Source organism: Tiliqua scincoides, chromosome 2 (assembly GCF_035046505.1).
Source record: "Tiliqua scincoides isolate rTilSci1 chromosome 2, rTilSci1.hap2, whole genome shotgun sequence".
Taxonomy (NCBI): Eukaryota; Metazoa; Chordata; class Lepidosauria; order Squamata; family Scincidae; genus Tiliqua; species Tiliqua scincoides.
In genome coordinates, this window is record NC_089822.1 from 187015729 (window position 1) to 187041553 (window position 25825).

Genomic DNA, 25825 nt, shown 5'->3' on the forward strand with positions numbered 1-25825 from the left:
ATAATGCTGCATAAAATAATTCCGCAGATCAATATATTTGGGTTCCTTTCCAGGTTTTCATCCATCTGCACTCCTACTCCTCAGAGATTTCAGCAATGCATACACATAACATGTTAAGGAAGGGAAAAAGCCTCTGGCTTCACCATCAGCCAGAGGATTAAGGGCCTCTGCCCCATCTTCTAGGAACATAAGAGCCCTGCAGGATCAGGCAAAGGGCCTTTCTAGCCCGGTTTCCGGTATTGTGCAGTGGCCCACCAGATGCCTTGGGGAACATTCATGACAACAAGATACCTGTATCTTGTTTCTACTCTTTTGCAGCTGGCATTCAGAAACAGACTACCTTCAAAACCCAAAGACTGCATATAGTCATCATAGCTGTAACTTCTGAAGGACTTTTCCTCCATAAATCTATCCAATCTCCTTTTAAAGACATTTAGGCCAGATGCCTAAATCACAACATCATGTGGCAAGGAGTTGCACAGGGAGAAAATCTTAGCAAGAACAAGTTCAATCAAAACTTGCCAATCAGCAAGACAAGCAGCAGCTACCAGGAACTTGCCATTTTCCTCCTAGTCAGAAAAACATTTGTTTTGCTCCAGAAGGTCAGTTGTTCTGGAACTGCTGAACATAAAATCACCTACTTCTGAACTCTGCTATCAGCCAGAGAACTAAGGGCTGCAACAGATGGCAAAAGCAAGCAGATATCGAGAGATAGGTGGGGTAAACTCTAAGGTGGCTACCTAGGCAGAGAAAGAGGTTGACTAGAAGCTTTATTAAACAGAACTCCTGTGCCATCTCCAGCAAATTAAATCCAGGTATGCATTGGTTAGCGACATTCCAAAGAATGACTGACCGCATATACAACAACGGCTGGTCCTCTGAATCTTCATGTTTCTCGAAACCCCACCCACACTTTGCAAAGTCCTCTCGCATTGCTGCTTGCTGGAGCGTCCTGCAGATTTCTTTGCCTGCTAACCCCAGCCTTTGAGTGTTGTTGAAGCAGAACCACTGAACTTCTGGTGACCCCGACAATTGTCTGCTGAGCATCCTGCTCAGCACAATCCTTTGATCTCAGATGGGCTGCTGCCCCTGAAAGGGCTCAGAAAGCTTTCCCTGCTGCTCCCTGGCTCAAGATTAGCTGGCCCCAACAGGCATTGCTGATAGATGGGTGTTGTGGCTTGCTGCTAGCCCATCACAATGCCTGCTAGGGTGATTTCTGATCAGCAAGCAGCTGAGAAGGGTTTTGAAGCACTTCCAGCAGCATTTTTAGGTGCACAAGTAATGGCAGCAGGGCAGTTTCGGAGCACTCGGCAAGCTTATTTGTCACTTATCAACACCAGTTACTGAACAGCTTCAGAGAACATATCCCTACTGTACTTGCTGTTTTCTCTAACCCTAAGCGATACTATACCAGAACAGATATGCAGAGTGACTAAGAGACTGAGCAATGACCTCAATACTTAAGGTTAAGTTTGAGCAAAATGTGCAGTGAGAATACAGAAGACTTATTTTAAATATTCAGGTTTTAACTTTTAAAAAGTCTTAAATGCATTGTGATTCTGAACAGACTTAAGTGGAGCTGGAAACAATTCTAAGTGACCTTGTTTGGGGCATAATCTTGATTCTACATAGGTTCAAAGAGACATAAAAGCTATTTTTTTATTAAACACAACATCGGCCTGCAATACAATTAAAAGTCAATGATGTTCCATAATTCACAAGTTTATTATGAAAAATGCTGCAGTGCTCTTCTGCAGCGTCTTACAGAAAAAAACTGTTCTGTTCAAAATAACGCACTATGATGGACAAGTACAAGGGGCAGTCTGTATAGAGGAAATAATGTGAGGGGAGAATGTGGGAGGAAACTGATCGCAGACAAAAACAATCATACAATTAAATTAAACAGTTTTCCCTGAAAAAACAAACAAAAACAGTTTCAGAACACAAATAAGAAATCAGGCTTGGTACGTATTTAAAATGTTCATTAAGCTTCAATGATTGTTTGCTATCCTTATCTACAGTCATGCTGGAAAGCTATAGCTAAATGGAAAGTTAATTGTATCACGAGGTGTTAAATGTCTACATCTTATTATCTGCAGTCTCTCAGAGAAAGCAAAAGTAACTACAAGTAGAGCTATGCCAGAAACTGGTTTCTTGACCAACAATGTTGCTTCAAGCATGCAATGAACTGGTTCATTCTAAAGTGGTCACAGTCGCTGACAAACAAGAGGCTTTGTATTTCAATATGGCACATCTTTTGGTCCATGTGAAAACAAGTTTCAATGTTAAATGTTTTCTGACACTTTGGAGTTACTGTTGCTCTTCCCATATCCTTTAGGTCAACACATGGTTTGTGGCAATACTGTACAAGTGTCAAATCTCATTACAGGAAGTAGTCTGGGGTGCGACGTGTAACATGTGGTTCACCTCTACGTGGTGCTGGATCAAACTGCAAACTGGAAAACAAGGCACTTTTAAAATCAACATTACACTAGTACATGACTCAATGTTCTGTAGTACTTAAATACCTTTACGGCTCTCAATATCATGAAAGTTTATTCATTTCATACTTCGAGTCGTAAGCAGATATACAGGGCATGTATTTTTAGAACATGTACCAGTGTTAAACTTGTACTTTTAAGTCAATACAAGTGAACCAAGTGTAAAAATTGCAACAACCACAAATATGTATCCTTAACTTCAGGAAAGTGTGACTTCGAGAACTAAATTCTGGTACAAGGCTACAAACAGGCTAACATATGCAGAGTTCTAAAAGTTCCTCTTCAATTCAAAATTTAAATCTATAGCCCACTCTATAGCAATAGTTAACAAAAAGCAAACACATGGACTCACCAAGGGGCATTTAAAGGCTGCCTGCTGTTTGAAGGAACTGAACTTAACATCTTTACAAATACAATGTTCATATGAGGCAGCATGCAATAGCCCAAATGGAATTTTGTTCTAGTTTCTCAAGAATAATTAAACTGCAGTTTTATTCATGCTGTGCATGGAGTAAGCTCCCTCAAACACAATGGGACTTGGGTCCACATAGATACATAAGCTCTGTGGATTAGGCCAAGGAGCCATTAGTCCAACTTCCTGTATCTCAGTGGCTCACCAGATGCCTCAGAGAGCACAAAAGACACCTGTTTACCCACTCCCTTACATCTTGCATTCAGATATAGCCTACTTCTAGAACCAGGAGGCTGCATTTACCCATGCATAGGCTGGTGCAGTAAATACTGAGTGTGGAACTAGTGATGGAAAGAGAACATAGTATAACTTTATAGGTAACTTGAAATTGTATAATGGGCAGCCAATTCTATTATTGTTGCAGGATGTTACTCCTAGAGTTTAATGGTAGCCTTTATTTGAAACCACTGTTTTAAAGACTAAGACAAAAACAGCAGAATTTGAATTCTTTCAAATGCATCTTCCATTTTAAGGATCATCAAGTTAGAAAGTCTAAAACACTGCAAAAATCCCCCTGAAGTATCTGAGATCCAACATTACTCATCTCTTATCAGCAGCATAGCTCATTCTTGCAAAGGACTTTCAAACCAGAGTTAAAGTGACAATCTGCACAGAAATAATCTTTATACTTACAATGAGTATTTTAAAGTATCATCAAGTTCCATGATTGCAGCCTGGTTACCACAACGGTAACAATAATTTGGAGCACTGAAAATTGTTACTACATTCCGATCATGGCACCAATTGTATCCCTGAGAGGGAAGGAGAAAAAGCACATCAGTCTAAGACAGTGATTGCCATACCCAATACGGCAATATTAATTGCTATCTCCAAAATGTCCATTAAAACATACTAATTCCGCTACAGATAATCTACTAATAATTCAGACACTGAATTACTTTAGCTATTTCCATACCAAGAAGCAAGAAACTGATGAAACTTCCCTATGCCAAATCATTATCAGTCCTCCTAACCCAGCGGTGTGTACTCCAATGAGCAGCGGCTCTCCAGGATCACACAGAAGGAATCTTTCCCACTTCTGCTAGCAGAGATTCTTTTAAGTGGAAATAGTTGGATTCAACCTGGTACTTTCTGCACTCAAAGTATGGGCTGTCTGCTATTGCTCTCATAGTAGCTACTGTTAGCCTCAGTTGTTGGAAGTGGTTTCAGAGAACCTTGACTTATAGGGTTATGAGGATGAATATAAAGCAGGGTGCATAATAAAAACAGCATGTGAAGATATTAGACTTTTACGAACTATTTGAAAAGGGGACATTCATAGTATGGTACACGATTCTTTTCTATACCCTTGAAAAGGAATAGTGAAGAATTAGACTTAAGATTTGCATACAGAACACTCTATAGTTAGCTGACCTTGACTAGATTACTGAATCAGTTACCTAAACTGAAATTAATGCATATTGCGATAGTTGGCTTGGAACACCACAATTTAGGCCTGCCTGGGTGTATTTCCATTAGCTTAGCAGCACGGATATTCCTATAATAAATTGTATATTCAGATCTATTCAACAAGCTTGTTTTTGAAAGAATTAGATGTACAGTGTATTCTGCCACTGCAGATTTAACATCAAGGGTAGCTGGATAAGGTTAAGAGCTTTCTAGCCCAGGAAAAGGAATAGCAGGGAATCTAGTGTTTAGGGTAGCTTCTCTCTCACTCTCACACACTTACCTCCATTACCAGCTGATGAGCTCGTGAAACCAATGTAAGGCCATTAGCATGGTTGAAAGTTTCTGAAATATCTTGTCCAAAAGTATAACCCGCACCCCGAGGAGAAATGCCCCAACCACCACGGTCATCTGGATCCGACCACAGCAAATCACACATTGGACCCTAGAAAAAATATTTTCTGCATCACTAAGCCTTAAATTGAAAAGAGCCAATATAAGGAAGTTGAATGACCAAATTAACCTAGTACTTGAGGATAATTGATAAATCTATAAGTGGATGGTATTAAGCCACCTTCCTGCAACCACCTATTAGTTCTCAAAAGATTGGAGCATGCTTCCCTCCAACCACTGGTAATGGAAAGTCAGCCCTTCCATTACCTTTGCCTTGTCTCTCACACTCCTGTCCAAAACAGAAAACCAGCCACTGCCATCCCATATAGCACCTACTCTTCAGACAGCCACTGGCTGCTCTAACCTGCATAAAAAGGCAAATGCTACCCTTCCCAACAAGTCATTTGGAGGCAAACTGCTCCCATTTTCTGAATAGGGACAGACACCCTTTGCCATAACCCTTGTCGAGAACCTAGAGCATACAGATAACTCTTAGAAGTTCAGACTATGCTTACTTGCGTAAGGAGCTTGCAACTGTACCCTCTTTCAGAGGATAATACAGTAGGAAGGTATACAAGAATTTATCTATTAGGAGAACATGCAAGTCAGCCATGAAAAATCTCTAAGCAATGTCAGAAATACAGAGTAGTGAGCATGACAAGATTCAGATTCTGTTCTCATTACAGAAGCTCTGATCTTCAACTTTAACACCCTAAATGGTCAATTGACATTAATGGTCAAAGTACACATTTGCTAGGAAACAGTAAGCAAAGCATCATAGCGTTAGGAGGTCAGATAAGATGGTTATTCAATACAAACCAAGATGTGTAAACTTAGTTTACCATGTTTACTCTCTGCTACCTATATATGAAACTAACCAATTATGGTAATTGTCAAACCAGACAAAGGACATCACACACTAATAAAACTCTGAACCCTATATGCTGAAAACAAGCAAGCCCCTGAACATGGAACTGTTCATTCCTATAGGGGCCAAGACTGTCCACCTGGTTTTAGGAACAATATGGATATCTAGATTGCTTATTATAAGTCAGGAATAAGAGCTGCTTTGAGATTTGTCACTGGTTAGTAAGTTTCCACTAGCTTTACCTACGGCAAGAGTACAATCCCTCACTTTGTAGCTGTGTTGTTTTAATTAAGGAATTGTGAAGCCATCACAAATCTTAAAAGTCAGGTAAAAGGCAAAGAGGTAAAAGGTAAATAGTCAGACAATGGGGAAAAACTAAGAAAGCTTGGTAATTTGCAACAGAGCAGTTAACATGGTACTATATGCACAAATGCAACACAGAAATTGTACTGAAATGACAAAATGAGTTACCTCATGTGGAACTTCTTGCAGGCGATCAAGTGCTCTAATATGATCCAGTGTATCTATAGATGGGGAGAGGCCTCCATGTAGACAGAAAATCTGCAAATTTATGCAACTGTTAGAATCACCTGGCGTAAATTAGCTTTAACTATTTCAAGTGGCAATAACTTCTAGTTTACAATAGAAGAAAAAAATCTGACAAAAGTTAAGATCATGTATTCTACACATTGCACTACTTCTACCTGCAACATTTTACATCAATATTTCCAACCTACCTGTCCATCCACCAAGGCAGTTAAAGGAAGATAATCAAAAAGGTCCGTGAAGTATTTCCAAACATTTGCATTGCCATATTTCCTTAAACACTCATCATAGAAGCCATATACTTGTGTGATCTGCCTGCTTTCATGGTTCCCTCGAAGAATAGTGATGCGTTCACGGTAACGAACCTACAAAATAAGATGGCTGAAGTGACTAAACCAATAATTTATTTCCACCACTATTTTCAAAACAAAGAATGGACTTCATTTTAAAAAAGAAACTCATAAAGATGCTGTAAAACAGACTATACACACACAACTCCATTTTAAACCATTTTTCATGAGGATTACTAGCAAGATATTAATATTAGCATTACACTTTATGGTATCTAATATATGGGTACCCATGTTTAATTGAGGTGTCCCATTATATGCTTTCCTTTGGCAGAAGCATAATTGTACCCATAAGTTTCTTCAAGCAATTTACTTGCCTCTGGAAAGTCTAAGCAGTATACTACTTGGGGACCTCTACAACACATTTAACTGTGGGTCACAACATAGCGTCAGATACTCCAAAATTAAAAAGAATTAGACTATTCTTTTTGAAACCCAGAACTATCATCCCTTTCCCTTTTGCATTAAGACACTGCATTAAGATAATGCGATTTTTTAAGCACTTTTTTTTGGTTGGGATATCCAGACTGTGGAATACTCTATGCCTACAAGACTCCTTCAGCTCCTCTCCCTACCAATACCAAGATACAGGTGTGTCCTTTTCATCTGTGGGTTTGGAACCCACAGATTTGGCTCTATGCGGATTCTGAAACTGCGCTGGAGGGCCCAACCTGACCTTCCAGATGTGACTGGAACCACCTTCTGGTCACATCCAGGAAGCTTACTAAGGCCCAGCAAGTCCACGCTCAGCTCCAAGCCTCAAAATGCCTCAGAAAGGCACTTCCAGTTTTTGTGAAAATCAGAACTACCTTTCTAAGGCCTCCAGAAGGTCTTCTAAGGCTTGAGGAGGCCACACAAAAGACCTCCCAGATGATGGACCCCACCCACAGATTCACAGATTTCAGAATCCACAGGGGGTTCAGAAATGGACCTCCACAGATACTGTGGTCCAACTGTATCTGGTAAAGACTGCTTACTTCAGGCGGACTTTTTTTTAATTTTACATTTTAATTAAATGTAATTTTGTATTAGTGTAATAAAACCTTTAAAGGCTTACACAAGGACACTGTGCCATTAATGAATTTGTGCTACTATGATTTTTAAAATAATACACACTATGGCAGATTTATATTCTACAACAGCAACTCTCATTAAAAATGACATTACCTTGAGGGCGACCAGCAGTGTTACTGTTTCAACAGAGTAATATCCCCTGTCAACATAGTCCCCCATAAACAAATAATTTGTGTCTGGTGATTTGCCTCCAATTCTGAAAAGTTCCATGAGATCATGAAATTGTCCATGGACATCTCCACAAACTGTGACTGGACATCGTACTTCTTGCACATTGGATTCTTTTGTCAAGATTTCTTTAGCCTGTAACAGAACAGCAAAAACTTGTACATGAAACAGCACTATTTCAAACATAAAATCCCAGAACACACATTAAGCATAAATTCTTGGATACAAGTTCCAATGAATTCAAAAGACCTAAGAAGAAAGTTATGATGTTTGGATTTTGATCCATATGCTAGGCTCACATTGTACTGTATTCTATCAGCCAGTTCATAAACTACTCTGAGGAAGAGACTTCCAATTGCAAGTGGCGTGTGCTCACTCATGCTCTCTCACGCACACATTTACTTGTTTCTATGTAGTATCAAGAAAATTCATACCACTGGAAACCCTGCTCACATACACCACAGCAGCAAACACAGAGCCAGCATGAAAACTGGATGTAGTCTGAAAAGAGAGGTTCAAATCCCTGTTCCACCAACATTTACTGGATGATCTTGAGCCAAATACACTCCCACCCTAAGTCACCTTCACAACTCCGAACCCAAGCTCAAAACAGTTTGCATGGGGAAGCCCATGTATGAGGAGTGTACATCACAGTACATTACCAGAAATAAAGAGTATAGGTATATCCTAATTATCCACGGATTTTTCACCCACAATTTTCTCAATGCAATGAGAAGGGCCCTTTAAATTAAAAGAAAAAATCTTTTAACAATAGCCTTGTTGATGTGAGAGGGTAGCCAGCTGACAATTCATCATTCATTCTCTCCAGGCTCTCAGAAGAGTTTCGCTCCAAGGCAAGAGATCCCTCCCTTCCCCTTGAGCACATGAAAGACTGCTAAATGGTATTGATTATCACCGCCTCCATTCTTTCCGCCCTGCGCTGCGGCTCCTGAAGAGTGGGATTGCTGCATTGGAGTGAAGCCTTTCTAAGCACCTGGAGGGAGTCTGATTGTCTCCTTGATGCATTACAGAGGTCAGCAAGGCTGTTTTAAACTAGCCTGGCAAAGGGACATTGTTAAATGGATTTGCTTTAATGCAATTTTTGCCATCCACGTGAGTTCTGGGAATGGATTCCTCAAATACCAAGAATCCACCCGTACATTTCCAGAAGTGATACTATAACTTGTCTCATTTTAGTAGTTTAGATTTTTTTTATTTATATAGTACCCCCCCCCCCCCGAGTGTGTGATACTGTATACAGAATGAAAATCAGACAGGTGCCTATCTTTTCTGGCCTCAAGTCATTAAGTATACCATGGAAGAAAGGTCAAAAAATCCTAGATGCCAGGGCAAGCAAATTCCTTCCAGTCCTGTTGAGGGATTATATTAGTTTATATTTTAGATGTCTAAACAGTTGCTACCAGGTAGAGTCACTGGTCAACAGGCACACATAGGCATCTTGGGTACATGGGTCTCAGGTCGCAGGTGTTCAATAAATTGTTTAGGTCAGCTCTATCCACAGAAATGAATGACACAACTGCTCCAGATGGGGAAGCTCTAGGTATCCAATGTCCAGAAATACTGATGCTGATGAATCAAAGGCTTGTATAATGAACAACATTGCTGGAATCCTGCATGATTCTAGTACTCAGATTTATCTGGGCTACCAATAGTGCTCTGCTATATCTTAACTTCTGCATCTATAAAAGCATGCAGGTTTTTCAGTTACACAATTTCTCATAGGGCAAAAGGGACACTGTTTTTACTGCTCCTATTTAGTCCACTCTGAACAGATCAGAAATGGAGGTAAAGGGATAAAATAGACAGATGCAGTAATATGACCAGAAAGAAGTTAACTTTGAGAACTGTCTTGCCTCTTTTCATGTCCATAAATATTAAGTGATGCAGGCAGCTGCTTTGTATGCAAACACAAGTTGCGTGTGTGTTTTTTTACATCAAAGCTTAGTATTTATACTACTACGGAGGCCACTACGATGCAGTCCTTGGGATGAGCTTGAACACTGGAACCAACACTATTTCTGCAGCCACACGGATAAATGTGATGAAGGTCACTTATGTAAGGTCCCAGAAATGCTGAGCAAGGCATTACTGCTCCTTATATTTTCTTTGGGGCTACAGCGTCTTCTCTAGTGGCTGTTCTTCTGCTGTTCTTCTGTTGGTGTTCTTCTGCATTTTTAGAGCCTTTTGGGACAGGGAGCCATTTAGTTATTTGTTTTTCTCTGTAAATTACTTTGTGAACTTTTGTGTTATATAAACACTGTTATTAATATTTGCATCAGGCCTGCGTCAGATGTTAGCAGTCACCAGGATAACTGGGATGAAGTGAAGACTGTTTTCAACTTGACCTCTCAGAACTACTACACAAGAAAGGGATGGCCAGCTATTGGCATTCTTACATCTGAGGCCCAAAAGGAAGGAAAAACTGGTTGTGATTTTAGGAATTTGGGTATACACTGTTCCTCCTTTCCTCCATACAAGATTCTACAGAAGAAACAGAACAGTAATTACCCTGTAAAAATTTCGGACAACCAAGGGCCCAACCCTATCCAATTTGCCAGCACCAGTGCAACTGCAATGCAGCCCTAAGGTAAGAGAACAAGTGTTCCCATAACTTGAGGCCTCTGTGACTGCCTCCCCACCACAGGATGCAGTGCATGCCCCATTGGCACGGCTACACTGGAACTGGAAAATTGGATAGGATTGGACTCCAAGTTGGTTCATAAGAAAAAAAATCCAAAAGTTGTATTTAAATAATTTGATTAAGATCAACTAAAATGAAAAGATCTTGAGCAGCAAGCTTTCAAGTTAACCAGAACTATTCATCAGGCTGGATGGCAAGAGGCGGCAGGTGGGAAAAGCTGGGCTGAATGGAATGGCCCCTAAATATCTGCATGTTATTTTGATTTTTACTGTTTTACTGTTACTGCACATGCCCAAACCCGTCTGATCTTTGAAGCCAAGCAGGGTCAGGCCTGGTTAGTACCTGGATGGGAGACCGCCTGGGAATACAGAGTACTGTAGGCTTATACCATAATCTTTCGAGACTGAAGGTTGCCAACCATTTTGATTTTTAGTATGCTTTTTCTTCTTTTTCACCCTGAACTAGGAGAGGGAGAAGAGTGACCCTAGATGTACTGCTTTCTTGCAGCATTTTCACCATACGAAAATCTGTGCATAACATAAAATGTTTTAAGTATAGGTGTGCCGCTGTATCCATTTCACAGATCACCCAACGCACTTGCAGATACCACTAAAACAGATCTCTATGAGCCTACAAGATTATAGCACCTTGTAGGCTGCTACCATCACTTCCTGTTGACCTCCATCTTCAAGCGTTCCGGCTGCTGGGAGAGGCAGCCTGCAAAGTACTATAAGCCTGTAGGTTCATAGTGGTCTGTTTTAGTAAGAAGATTTTTACCTGGTAAGACTTTAAAACAGGTTAATGGGTGCACAGGCCCCCCCCATATAAAAAAAATATCCAGAAGTCTATTGTAAAAGCTGAATAAAAAGTGATGCACTCTGTTTAAGAAACATGGAATACTTTCCATTACCTGCCTAAAATAATTGTGATCACTTAATTATACATGCACATAGGGCTGACGTCTTGCTTGATAATTCTAAATATTTATAGTACTTTGGTAAACATCAGACAATTGTTAGCTGTGAAAATTAAAAGAACAAATGGAACTTGATTCACCCTTGAAATGTTGAGCATTTTATAACAGAGACAGTACATTTCCCAATCCTGAGAAATCAGGTGCTTCTTTGGCAAACTGCTGAGGGCTAAACCAGGGGTCTCCAAACCAAATCTGGCCCACCACAAGATTTTATCCAGCCTGCAGCAACGTTTTTTTGGTCAGAGCATTTGCTAATGTTTGACATTCACTCATTATATATGATTTCTCAGTTTAAACAAGGCATTGTTTCTTTGTAATTGTCACATTTCTCTTCTGTTCTGAAACATACCATACTTATTGTAGAAAAGATCCAAGTAAAACTTGGGCTAAACCTGGGGTTGGCAACCTGCCATTCTGGAGCCGCAAGTGGCTCTTTCAGCCTTCTCCTGGAGCTCCCTGCAGGGCCAAGCCTTGGGGGGAGGGGCACGCTCCTCCCGTGAAGCAGCCGCTGCTCACCACAGCGCAGCTCCCTCACCTCCTGCGGCTACGCCCCATAGGAGAAGGCGTGAACGGCTGGCGGAGCAGCTCCTGCCCAAAGAGCCTGCGCCGCCGCCGCCACCACACGTTCCCTCCCACCCGAGCCGCAGCACCAGCCGCCTGCCCGTGTAGGGGAGGGTACGTAAACGAACCTGACCCCACGGAGCCAAGGCAAAAGCAAGCAATTGAGTGCAGCTGCTCTGTCCTCCTCCCAAGCTCGGGGCACAATGCTGTGTGTGTCTCCTCAGAAGTAAGTCCCATTGAACACCCTGAGCACACCGGCTCCAGCTGCGCCCCATTGGAGAGGGCGGGAACGGCTGGCGGAGCAGCTCCTCCGCCGAGAGCGAGCCCCCGCACGTTCCCTCCTGCAGGAGCCACAGCCTGAGCCTGTTCGTGTCTCCTCAGAAGTAATTGAACACCCTGATGACCCCCCTTCCCACAAGCAGCCCTGACCCCACGGAGCCAAGGCAAAAGCAAGCAATTGAGTGCAGCTGCTCTGTCCTCCTCCCAAGCTTAGAGCACAATCCTGTGCGCGTCTCCTCAGAAGTAAGTCCCATTGTGCTTGCTCCCAGGAAAGTGTGCACAGGATTACAGCCTTCAAGCTCCCCACTCAGCATCCCCTGGTCACTCACTCACACTCTCACTGCCCCATTTCCTTCACTTGGAAACTTGAAAGGGGTTTGGAGACCCCTGCACCAGATGGTATTCTGTATATGTTTGTATACTGTATGTGTAACATACTGTATATGTAGCACCAAAGCATATTTCATGGTTGGGAAGTAATCACTGTTAGTATGCCTTTTATTTTATGCAGTTTTGAACTCTTAGCTTGTTTGTTCAGGAGCACCTTTGTGAACAGTGTTAAGTAGTACTAAGTGGTCTTGTTCAGAGGTAGTATTGTGTGGAAAGGCATTTACAGAAGTACAGAAGTAAATGACAGTAAAGAACGACAGTATCCTTCACAAGCAGTTCACCTGTGCACAATCTAAAACAGTTGTTCTCCAACTGTGGGTCTGGACCTGATTTTTAGTGGGACCTAAAAGAGGGAAGTGTATTATATAACTGTGACCTACAAGAGGGGAGCGCAAACTATATATGCAGTGTATATATACTCCCCTGGGAGTGAGCCCCGTTGACTCTACTGGGGGTGACTTCTGAGTAGACAGGGAGAGGAGCCACTCACAGGCTGCACTCCTGTCCATGCATCCCTGGGATGAAGCCCCGTTGACTCTACTGGGGCTGACTTACCTTTCCCCCTGTTTTTGCACTGGTATGTATGGAGATCTCCCCCCCCCCCCAACTTCCATGTGTTGGTTCTGTGTGCAAGAGGTTTTGCAATGGTCTTGCTGTGATATCTATATAGAGATCTTCCCTCGCCCGCACCTTCTCCCAGTTTTTGCACTGGTCTGTATAGAGATCTGCTCCCCCCCCCCACTTGTATTGGAATCTAGGAAGATCTGGTGAGTAGGTAGATGTGGTATCAGCAGTGGCCCCTTTGAGGGTAAGGCCTGGGCATCCAGCAGAGTGTGCTGCACAGCTGCAGCCACTTGAAGGCAATAGGGCCCTCAGGGATATAAGAGCACCTGAGGCAGGAAGGGTTTGTGGGTTGTAGAAGGAGTGCAGGTTGACTTTGGAATCTGACCTGGCTTATTGACTTTGACTTGGATACTCTGACTGATTTGATTGACTTTGGAATCTGACCTTGTATTGTAACTTGGCTTACTGACTTTGGACTCTGCCCTGGATACTCTGACTGACTTTGTGACTAAGGGACTGCTAGAGACACTGGAGTTTGAAGTGTGGCTGCTGTGCCCAAGACCTGCTGACGATCCAGGGTCTGCTGTAGTGGTGGGAGGCTGCTGGCAGGAGAGAGGACCTCTGCAGGTTGAACAGGGGAGCTACCCTGGAGGTGGGGTCCAGCAGGACTGCAGGGCAGAACCAGGGTCATTTGTTGGGGGAAAGGGGAGCTAATTTGCTTAAAGTGGGCATAATTCTCCAGGCAGAGAATGGCCTTGGAATCAGGCAAAACATCATAGAGGACCAGGCGTCTGAAAACACAGGACAAGAATGTATGACAAAACTAACTAAAAGCTACAAAAGGGGGCTACTTTATAAAAATGGGACCTATAAGAGCATAAAGGTAAACACAACAACAACTATATATGCAGTGTTATCTTCATTTTAGGTGTCAAAAGGGTTTTGTGGCTCCCGAGGTTTTCTTTCCTCTGGAAAATGGGTCCAAATGGCTCTTTGAGTGTTTAAGGTTGCCGACCCCTGGGCTAAACCATTAAATGCAAAGCTTAGGGAGCAGACCATCATGAACGTAAAGTAAAGTTTAGTTTCAATAAAAACTGAAGCACCTCCTACTTGTCCTCTTCTCTACTCAGAGAGGCCCTTATAAATATGCCAAACAAAAAGAACACAAAGGCACTTCTGCCAGCTCCAGCAAAGTCATGACAATTTAGCTGCCATGCCATCACACCCATACATCAAATGGGGCACTAAAAAGGGGTTGCAGAAGTAAGAAAAATCATGTCACCAACCTCTTGCTGCCAAGATGTACCAAGTTAGGCACCCCAAAGTGATACCATTGTATCCCAGGAGTTTCTATTTTTCATAAGCCCTAAAAACATGGTCCATTAATATTAAAAAGATGGAAGGATTAAAGCAGCACTCATGCTAACCAAGGTGAGTACTCCTGGTTTTCAAGTGATTTGGGGAGTTTCAAAGGTGCTAGATCCGTTATTTTCAACCACTGTGCCATGGCACAATGGTGTGCCATGAATGGTCTGCAAGTGTGCCACAGGGGTTTGGGGGAGGATCATTTATTAGTAAGACCTTTGGGGGATATGAGCCTCAGGCTGGCAGCATGGTGTGCCTTGTCAATTATCAAAAAATAGTTGGTGTGCCTTGACAAATTTAGTAGCTTCTCAGTGTGCCATGAGATGAAAAAGACTGAAAATCACTGAGACAGATGCACTACCAGGTCTAAAGCATATAATTCAGGCCACTCAAAGAATTATTGGACACAACCATTACTACTCTTCTTCCAGTTGTGCGAGTCACACATAGCCACCACTGGTATAGGGTAACCTATGGCACACATGCCACAGAGGGCACACAGATGGCTTCTCTGTGGGCACTCAAGCCATCACCCAGCTGCCAGGCGCAAGCCTCTGGGGCAAAGGAGGGAGGGGCGAGGCCAAGCTTGGGAAAGGAACGGACAGCAAGAGGAATAGGGAGATGCGGGGACTGCTCCCAAGGCGCCCCATCTAGCCAGGCCCCTGGGGAGGAGCAAAGCTCTGTGAGGGGACATTTCTCACATCACCCCCAGCAGCCCACTGGAAGCACTTCCTCTCTCCCCTGTCTGGCGTAAGGCGGGCGGCTCGCAGGCAGCGTGAAGCTGTGGCGTGTCAGGCGGGCTCAGCAAAGCTGCTGCTGCCATGGCAGGCTTTGAGGCGCCAGCCCTGCATGTGGTGCTGGCCCTGAAGTAAGTCTCATTAAAGTCATTGGGGCTTGCTCCAAGGAATGCGTGGCTGGGATTGCAGCCTGAGAGCCCACTCCTATGCATGTCTACTCAGAAGTAAGTCCACTGTAGTCAGTGGGGCTTACTCCCAAGAAAGTGAGGGAAGGATTGCATCTGGTGGGTGCAGCGCAGACATTCCCGTGGTGGGGTTGGAGAGGAGCTAGGTTGGAGGGGAGCATAGCTCACAGCGTGGCATAACTGGAGGGGAGCAGAGCGCTCAGGCCACAGCGTGGGCTTTGTGGCGCCAGCTCTGCATGTGCTGCTGGCCCTGCCTTATTGCCCGCTGGAAGCTTAGCTATAAGAACGTCACACAAAACTAATTTTTATATGATCTTAAAGGTAAACCACAGAACTGCTTCTCCAATCCTATTGGAAAAGTGCATGCACAATTTCACATAGCTGTGAGCATGAAATACAGCATGATGCAGCCATCCAACCAGAATACTGCTGGCTTAATAAAAAAATTAATGCAATCTCGCACAGTATTACTATTGTTGACAATATTTATATTTCACTTCTAACTGCTCCCTGTCCCTAAAGGGCTCACAATGTAAAAAGAAGCAAAAGAAAACCAGTAGACAGCCACCAGAAAAGACACTGCTGGGGTGTGGAGGACTAGTTACTCTCCCTCTACTCAATAAAAGAGGTACACCCACTTACCCAGCATGTAACTGCCCAGTGTGTACACAGTGAGCACAATTGCCCAGCATATAATTAACCTGTGGAACTCCTTGCCACAGGATGTGGTGATGGCATCTAGCCTAGATGCCTTTAAGAGGGGAAAAATTTCTGGAGAAAAAGTCAATTACGGGTTACTAACCCTGATGGGTATGTGCTGCTGCCTCCTTATTATAGATGTGGGCACTGTGAGATACAGGAGCTGGACATCAATGGTTCAGAAACAGGCCAAATGCAAACTGTTACCTTTCAATAAAAAGTTGTTTGTATCATTGAAAGCTCTGTTATTGTGTTTTTCTTTTAAGACAAAAGATGTTAATGTACGAGTTGTTTTTTCTAAACTAAAACCTCAGAATTCAGGTTAAATTGCCTTGTTGGCACTTTGCAATAAATAAGTGAGTTTTGGGTTGCAGTTTGGGCACTCGGTCTCTAAAAGGTTCTCCATCACTGCCCTATACCATCACAGTTGGCACAACTCAAATACTGGACAAATGTTACTAAAAGTGATACTTTGGCTCTCCCATACCACTGCACAGTCAGAGTCATGGAAGGGTGCTCTCAATATCAGGTGCTCCTCAAGAATACTTGATGGGCCAATACCAAGAAAACAAAGCCTAGATGTAATGAGGAAATAGTCTCCAACACCAGCAGCAAATATTCAATTGCCACAATGAACTAATACAAGCTCTGACTAGTATATTCCAAGTTACATGCACTGACAATGGAAATTCCAACACCAGATGACTTGACAATATAAGGATATTAGCATATCAGTCAAAGAAGCCTATCATGGACCTATTTAATGGATTGAAAGAACCCAACTGTCTAACGTTATTGAAGTGAAGCTAAGCTAAGCAGATGAAGACCTGATCCATGTGTGAATAGATTTCTATGGACAGCCCCTATAAACATGTATGTGCTTCCTACAGGGAACTTATATGTATAAATATTGGAGAATGGGTGGGGGAGTTTAAAACACGACATTACCAGCAGAAAGCAGTTAAACAAGTTCAAACAAGCTATATGAATAGGCCTTGTTAAATCTCTAGCAAAAACATATTTGGTTTGCAGCAGGGTAAAGTACAGCTGATACTGTGGCTTTGCTACAGAAATGTTTATAGCCAGAGGCAGGGTAACTCTACTTCTGTCAAAGTATAAGCATGCATGCAACTGCATATGCAACTGGTCAAAGCGTCAGCAACTTCCTTCTGGACAACATTTTTGACGCCTTGAATCAATATGCTGTATTAGGAACACACATTACACTTATGTCCTACTCCACCTTGGAAACAGTTTCCATGGGGCCTCTTCCAGGCACTTATACCCAAATCTGCTTAGCTTCAAAACATATACAAGGGTATTTTCAAATGTGTTATCCAGGCTGTGGGACTCCCTGTCCTATGACAGACAGCTGATGCCATTCCCCATTATTTTGATCATGTCTCAAGACCTTTCTAGTCTGCCAAGTTTTCAATCTCACTACAGATTTATTCAATTACCAAGCTTTCATCCAAGGTCTCAAGGTGGCCCACAAAGAAAAACAATAAAAACAAAACCAAAAACTACCCAGGCAGTAAAAATCAAAGATTACATCTGGTTGTTCACTGTTGGTAATTGTATCTATTGTTCCCGTCAAATACAAGTTTTAAATCTTTCACAAAAGTTATGTCATTTGATATTATGATACAGAAACGTTCAGTTTTATTGATAAATCCAACTGGAGTTCAAATTAAAGGTGAAATTATCAAACTTTTCTATATAGGCATTTCACCGTATTAAGACCAATTCTGCCATTGCTGAGTAGTTACATACAGCAATTGAGAAGATAATAACCACACAATATTTGGAGGTATTTCTATCAGAGTACATTGGATATTCTTTATCTTCAGTTACTATATACATGGTTCAGGTTTGAAACCTTATACAGTACAAGAGATATTCCGTTTACAATGCAAGTAGACTGTACCCATGCTGTGTTACACAGCAGCAAATTTTCTGAGCATGAATTAATTTTATACTTGGACAGAATAGGGCATCCCTACTGCTTTACACACTTTCTAAAAGCAGGTTTCTAGCAATTACGGCTACAAAGGACATCATTTTGTCTACCAATTGGTAAAGACTTGAAAAGAGGTTCTAGTTGGCAGTGTGGGGTTCAAGGATTCTATACATACAGCTACTTGACCCGATTACTTCTCCCTGGGCTAAGTTTCTAAACAGACCAGCAACTGAAAATATTTAATGACACATATTTTCCATTTCACCACCTTTTACAATGAGATTTAAAGATTTGCTTCTTGGGAGCATCTTTACACAATTTAGAAGGCTGCTATTTAAATGGCATAGTTTATTCTGATAACAGAGTGCATACACTAAAGACTGAGGATAGTCAGACAGATGCCAAAATGAGCAAAAAACTGGAGGAGAGAGAACCAAGTACAGGTGTTCTGCTACTTAATGATGGGGATACATTCTCCTATCCCCTTTGTTATGCGATTAGGTCATTAAGCGAACATTTAGCCCAATCTATTGCCTTTGCTGTGTAAACAGACATTCCCTGTCAGACACTAGCTGGCTGCACAGGCTATTGGAGATTCTCTTTGCATTAAGTGTTTCCTTGTTGTGTAAACAGACACTCTACTGAAGGTTATGGGAAACCGGACTGCCTCATTAAGTACCTCTTGGTTGAGCTTCCACCATGCTTAACAGTAGAGTTAAGCAGCGCACATCTGTATTTCCCAAATGTTGGTTCAGGGACTAAAGTGGGCTTTGCCAACATGTCTGTCACGTATACAGATTTCAATGGGGCTTAGTTAAGACTAAGGCTTAGTTAAGACTAACCCCTGGGGGCTGGGGGATAAGAATAGGCCTTCAGTTTGGCTGTACTTGTCGTAAGAGGCAACTAAACAGCCACCAGGTAGATGGGACTCAGCCTGGGAAGGCAGCTCATCTGAGAGAAGGAAAACTCTGATCCCAAACCTCTACTGCCTTGTGGCTACATCCAGTTGTGGAAAAGGCTTCAGGAGTCAACCTCGAGGCAAAATCTGGAGCCGAAGTCCCTGAGGCAGTTCATGGCTGAACACAGTCACGTTCTGGCAACTCCTGTGACGCCGCTGGAACCAACCGTATTGGCTTCTGCCTTTCCATTGGACCATTTCAGCGACGTGGAGAGGGGGGATTTGCTGCATGGGTAACAGTCTAGCCTCCATATCTACTTTACCCAGGCTTTGCGCACTGAAGAGGACACTCTGTTCCAGAACCACCATTCAGAGCGCGATACCATAGTCTTCCAAGACTGAAGAATGCCAACAACAGTTAAGACTAAAGTGCACAAATCTTGAATACTTTGCATACAATATCTGGTATTTTTTTGGTTTTTGTTTGAAATGCTAGAACCAATACAGATCATGTAACTCAAGTCTCAGGATGAGGCTGAAAGCAAAATATTTCAATCACTTGCTTAAATGCTGACCTCATGAATAGCACTGAAAAGTTTCATTAAGTCTTATGAGAAGTGCATATTATAAACTCTATTTCTAGAAGCATTAGCATCCAATCTAATTCTGAATTTCAAGTCTAATTCTTGATTGCCTATTTAGCTAGAGTACCTCAGTTACATGTTATCTTTATATCTAAATAAAACCATACCATTAGGAAAGTAGCAATATATAATCTAAGCAATTTGGAGCAGCATTGAGCTTCAGCATGGGAAGGGGGGAATGGAAAAGTGAAGGGATTGGTTTCTCTTGTCAAACCCAACAAACAAGAGCAGGTTGTAGAAACATTTTACTGTATTGCAGCATGTATGTCAGTGGAACAATATTTCCTGCATTTACTCTACAGAATAGTCCAACAGGCAAACTAAATTTCAAAGGCAAATTTAATCTCCTTATGTTAAACCACTCTAATTACTTATCTAGACTCACCTCTTAAGTACTTTGCCTTAAATGTCTGACTTCTCTATACTACTGATGACTCCTCCTATATCCGTCTATTATATCTTGATAGAACAAAGTATGTACAGATATTGAAGGTCATTCCTTCCCTCTCTACACAATTAAAAAATGCTTCAAATATGCTTTTAGGCGACACCTGGGAAAGGTATTTTTGCAATGACCATCACCTTAACAAATAACCACAAATGTCAGTTTTCCTTATACTGCCCCAACCAACTTGTTTCTCTTGAGAAGCTTCCCTTCCTGACTAATTTCCTTTTTTCACTGTTTGTCACTACAATTGCACTTCCTAAGTTTGATATTGTTGGGCTGAAAAATATGTTCAGCCACATTTACCAGTTTGTGCTCCTAGTTTATTTTGGGACAATCCATTCTATTAATTTAAGATTACTAAGGAAGCAGCTGATAGCACACATCTAGAATACTTAGCATCTTTGATTTTTTTTGTTTTTGTTTTATTTGAAATGCTAGATCCAAGGCAAACTGGCTCATCTCAAGTCTCAGGACAAGGTTGAAAACAAAATATTTTAATCACTAGCTTAAATGCTCAATACTTAATGCCAAATGCCTGGAACAGTTTTTATTTCTAAATGTTTCAGAAATTAAGAATCTAGCAACTAATTCTGACCTACAGCCTTGCCATCTGAACTAAATATGACTTTATCACCTTAAAATTTGAATTATTCCAGCACCACCATTAACTCTAACACCACCACTAACTGTATTTCCTTTGAGATTAGGACTAAACAGCACTCCAGGAAGAAGGGTTAATGAAAGTTGAGTGTCCAATGTCAAGCCAACATTGTCAATGTTACTCATAAAAAATATTTATATACTACTTTTCAACAAGACAAACACTTAAATCATATGTTGTCATATAAGTAAAAAAGTCATCCATCAGACAAAGATCTGATAATTCCATATATGTTACAATAAGCATAGACTACTGTCAAGTTGTGACTACTGTCTCAAACTCAAGACATATACAATTGTCAGTAGACAGGAAAAGGTTGCTAAAGTGGAGGAATGCATAGTTCATCAAAAATATGACAGCATCACAAGTTACTACAAGGGACCCACTGTATCCATGGGTCCACTGATTTCACAATCCATACATGGAGGGGGCCACTTTTAAAAGTGTTTTAGAAAACCAGAAAAAGTCAGAAAATAGCCTTTCCTACCGTAGCACTGCAAAACCATGCCATTTGCAGGGCTGCAGGGCACTCTAGGGCACTCTAGAAACTACTTCCAGATTGTGCTGAGGAAAGCCAGGACAGAGGGAGGGGGATCACGCAAACCAGGAGTTGCTGACTGCCCCGCAAAGAGCACAATTTTGCAACACTATGGTAAGAAAGGCTATTTCCAGTCTTATTTTGACTTATAAAAACACTTTTAAAAGTGGATCCCAGGATCCACGGGGTGGGGTGGAGATCAAACTCCTGCAGATACCAAGCCCCAATTGTGCACTTCATTTTGGCAGAGGTCTGTCTCCTTGTTTATTTTCCTTTTTCACTGCTTTCCCTCCTGCATCAGAATAAGAACTACCCCCTCTCCCACACAACCATCACCTCCCAAAGAATTTACACACCACAAGTAACTTACACAGCCCAATTGTCTTGGGAACAGAAAGGTGAAGGTTGCTTGCCTGCCATATTAATATAGATCTTTGTAAGACAGAAAGTTTCTCCCACCCTCAAGATTCTCAGTCTGGTTCAGCTTGTACAATTTTCCCACTGCTTCTTGTATAGGTGGTGCTGGTACAACACACGTCCACCTTTACATTACACTGGCCCAGTGATTTTTAACCCTTTTCATCTGGCAAGGCACTAAAATGGTCAAGGCACACCATCAGCTTTTTGACAATTGACAAGGCACACTGTGCTGTCAATGGGGGCTCACATCTCCCAATGATTCTATTGATAAATGACCCTCTCCCAAATTCCTGCAACATACCTGGGGACCATTCGCGGCACACCTCTGTGCCATGGCTCCACTGGCCCATGGACATGCTGCCACTGTGGCCAAACAAGACACTGACCAAAACCAATTGTTGAAAATGTCAATGTGTAACAAAGTGACACACCACATATGCGTGACAGGTTGCTAATTAGTCAGATCCTCTTCCATATATTTATGCAAAAAGCACCATTTAAGGAAACTGTCGAGATGCTTTACAGGCACTTTCCAGTTTTATACCTCAAGAAGTCAATTTTAGTACAATCTGTAACCAAGTAAGAGCCCAATCCTATCCAATTTTCCAGTGCCGATGTAGCCATGCCAATAGGGCATGCACTGCATCCTGCGGTGGGGAGGCAATCACAGAAGCCTCCTTAAGGAATGGGAACATTTGTTGCCTTACCTTGGGGCTGCATTGCAGCTGCACCGATGCTGGAAAATTAGATAGGATTAGGCTCTAAGGGTGCTAAACCCCAGCAACCTAACATGTTGTGTGCTCAGTAGTTAAGAAACAAAAAATTAATTAAAATTCCTACACAACGATAGCAATGTAAGGGTAGCAATCCTAGTCTTATCAATTATCAAAGAGAAAATATATGATCTGAAGTACACAAAACAATTTAAGCGTCAACATCTTTAACCTTTAATATAATCATTTATTCAAAATCTGGCATTTCAGGTATTGAGGAAAGGTTGTCAAACCCTTCCCAAAAACACTTTAACTTATGCCCAATGTTGCATACACACAACAAGGGACCAAATGTGTATACCTGTGGGTTAAAGATGGGTTAAATTCATTTCATAAATGGAATTCAAAAAAACACTCTTAAAACGTCTCCCCAAGTTAAATTATGAAGCAAGAGAAACTACTAATTCTTACAGCCTAGTCTAATGGATTATTGCACATCAACATGCTGTACAACTATAGTACAAGCCCCCCCCCCCAAAGAGGGGGAGATTATTGTAGGTAATTTAGCAGCTTCATTGGTAGGGTCAACTATTCCGACTGAAGGCACCAACCACCACTAGTGTCAACAGTTTGACACCATATTTTAAATGGTTTAAGCCATTTGTGTCCATCGTTGCGTATACGCAACAAGGACCAACCGTGTCACCTGTGGGCTGTGCAGAAATTAGTTAATCATCCTTCTTGTATGCTAATTAAGCCATCTCTCTGTCTCTCTCTGGTGAAAAGCCTCAGCCAAGGTTGAGGCTAGACAAAAAGCATGCGATAAAGTGTGTGCTGAACACCCTGAGCTGCTGCGAGATTTCCTGCTCGCCAGGAGGCGACCCAGCCCCAGCCAGCAAAGGAAACGCCGCCCGCCGAGCACAAGGCGACTGGGGGGTCCATCCATCAGTGCATTTTCAGCGAAAGGCGCCATTTTAGGAGGCAGCGGGGAAAAGAGGCGAGAAGGAGCCGCGCGATGCGGCAGGGGGCGCAGGGACGCCGGGGAGAGCGGCCGATTCCCTTAGCCGAGACCGGGTCCAGACACGGAGGCATCTTTATCTCCAGGCCCCATCACGGTGCTGGGGAGGGGGGAGCGGCGGCCCGGCCCACGGGAGTCCTCGCCGCCCGCCCGCCACACTGCACCTGCCAATGGACACACCCCACCCACTGGACGCCCTTCCTGTCCCCTTCAGCGGGCGGGAGAGGCCGCTGCCCCCTCGCGCCCCTCCCGCGACAGCGCAGGCCGCCGCAGCCCAGGCAGACTCGGGGCCTCACGCCTTCCACGCCCGGAGCCCCGCGCTCCCCACTCACCTTCTCGCAGAGGCTCTTGACCTGCCCCTCGGAGAGCTGCTTGCACTCGTTCAGCTGCTCCACCCACTGGTCCAGCTCCTTGGTGAAGACCTTCTCCTCCATCCTCGCCGCCGCGCCGCGCGCCCCTGCCCCTTCGCCGGCACCCGGCACCCGCCCGGCCCGGCACCCGCCCTCCTTCCCCTCACAGCGACCGCACTCGGCGCTCAGGAGGCTGCCGCCGGGCGGGAGAACACGGCCAAGGAGAAGGGCGGCGGAGGCAGCAGCGCGACTCGCCCGGCAGCTCCGGCCACGGCTCTCTCCCCTCACTCGCTCCGTGTAATGGCTGCCGCGCCTTGACGTCACCCACTCAGCTTCCACCCTCCTCACACAACCGCCACGAAAGCTCTGCGCCTGCTCGCTCAGGCGGCACGCGCAAAAGCTGTTCTGCGCATGCGCGACGCAGGCCCTCCCCGTTCACAGCAAGAGGGCGGGGCCGCCGCGGAGGGGGAAAGACGGGCGCGCGCCGAGTGTTGTGCGCATGCGCGGCACCGCGGAGCCGCCTTTTGCGATATGCAGAATGAGCCACGTGGTGGCTTCTTGGAATGCCGAGAGGGTTTCCTGGAGGGGGAGGGGTCGACGCTAGTCGTCTCTCCAGTTCAATGGAGGAAGAGCAGAGTCTCAGGCTGCAGTCCATCCACACATTCCTGGGAGTTAGTTCCATTCGCTATAATGGAACTTACTTCTGAGTAGACACGCATCGGAGTGGGGTCTGAGGCTACAATCCTATTCACACTTTCCTGGGAGTAAGCCCCACTGACTGTAATGGGACTTACTTCTGAGTAGACAGGCATAGGATTGGGCTCTCAAAAATTAAACCCACTGGAGCAAATTAAAAAATTGACAGCATATGTTAAAGACACATGAGAACAATAGTTGAGAAATTACATCCATGAAGAATTGGGGGTAAGTCAAGGTGAGTTACACAGGAGTCTCCTAGAACTTTTCTTACAGCTGAGTAGTAACAACATCTGCCAGAGCACTCAAATGCTGCCTCAAACACTTTTTTCAAAGTCCATGACCTGAGTTATCCAGTGTCCAGTGTCAGGGACCTGAGTATCCAGTGTCAGGGTCAGCAGGAAAAAAATGTTGAATTTGCTTAAGAAATCTATGGCCCAATCCTATGGGCACGCTGCGCTGTTGGAACTCATGTTCCGGCAGTGCACTGTGCTTTACAGCTGTTGCAAAAGGCTACATGCCATTGTGGGTAGATCTGCAGCATAGCAATCGGGTGTTCAGAAAACCCTCCAGAACGAGGCTGTAGGGTTTTTTCTCTTCCCACGCCAAGACCCCAAGACTTGCAGGTATGAAGTTTCCTGATTTTGTGCTGTTACCCTTATCTTAGGTGCCTTTATTATTATTAATGAAAGCACACATGAAGAGTTGGCGTGAGGAGTCAATGGCAGCTATCCATCTGCCCAGGAAAGATTTTCCAAAACAACATCAAAGACAGTTCTTTCTTACTCAAGTCTTAATTTTCATATTATAAGTATGCTTTTTTTGGTTTTAAAAACATTTGAAAAATGGTCTTTCTGATTTGAATAAATCCATTATTATCCCCACAAAATGGGCTGGTGGAGAGGAGGTGACTTAAAGAATGGCCCCCTCCTTTGGGCAGGAGGTCTGGTCTAGAGGGTAGAGCCTCCATCTGCCTGAAGATAACATCCACAAGGTCGCCAGTTCGAGGCCACCAGCATGTGCGACCTTGAAGCAGCTGACAAGCTGAAGCTGAGCTATTTCCGTCTGCCCTGAACATGGGGAGGATGGAGGCCAGAATGTGAAGCCAGATCAGAATGAAACACCTGAATGTAGTGGTTCTTGAAAGAAAGAACCTTCTTTCAATTGTAAAAATTCCTATTTAATAAGGGATTTAAATAAAGCCTGCCTATGTAAACTGCCTTGAATAAAGTCTTGAATAAAGACCAAGAAAGGCGGTATATAAATACCTGTTGTTGTTGTT

At 43.2% G+C, this 25825-nt stretch overlaps 1 protein-coding gene across 1 annotated transcript; it reads right to left on the reverse strand.

Annotated features, from left to right (window-relative positions):
- Nucleotides 1–1704: 1704 nt before the first annotated feature.
- On the reverse strand, nucleotides 1705–24206 carry PPP2CA (protein phosphatase 2 catalytic subunit alpha). Its single transcript, XM_066613578.1, has 7 exons — nucleotides 23830–24206; nucleotides 7705–7914; nucleotides 6379–6552; nucleotides 6113–6202; nucleotides 4664–4825; nucleotides 3607–3725; nucleotides 1705–2456 (listed from the first exon to the last, which is right to left on the reverse strand). The coding sequence occupies exons 1-7, from the start codon at nucleotides 23929–23931 to the stop codon at nucleotides 2384–2386; spliced, it is 930 nt and encodes a 309-aa protein (XP_066469675.1). The 5' UTR covers nucleotides 23932–24206; the 3' UTR covers nucleotides 1705–2383.
- Nucleotides 24207–25825: the final 1619 nt, after the last annotated feature.

Excerpts from the sequence above, each read along its gene's own strand:
- PPP2CA (XM_066613578.1), bottom strand. The coding sequence starts at position 23,931 with ATGGAGGAGAAGGTCTTCACCAAGGAGCTGGACCAGTGGGTGGAGCAG. Across the intron at positions 6,553-7,704 it reads CACTGCTGGTCGCCCTCAAG|GTTCGTTACCGTGAACGCAT; the intron begins GTAATGTCATTT and ends CTTATTTTGTAG. Across the intron at positions 3,726-4,663 it reads CTCATCAGCTGGTAATGGAG|GGATACAATTGGTGCCATGA; the intron begins GTAAGTGTGTGA and ends CTTCCCTCTCAG.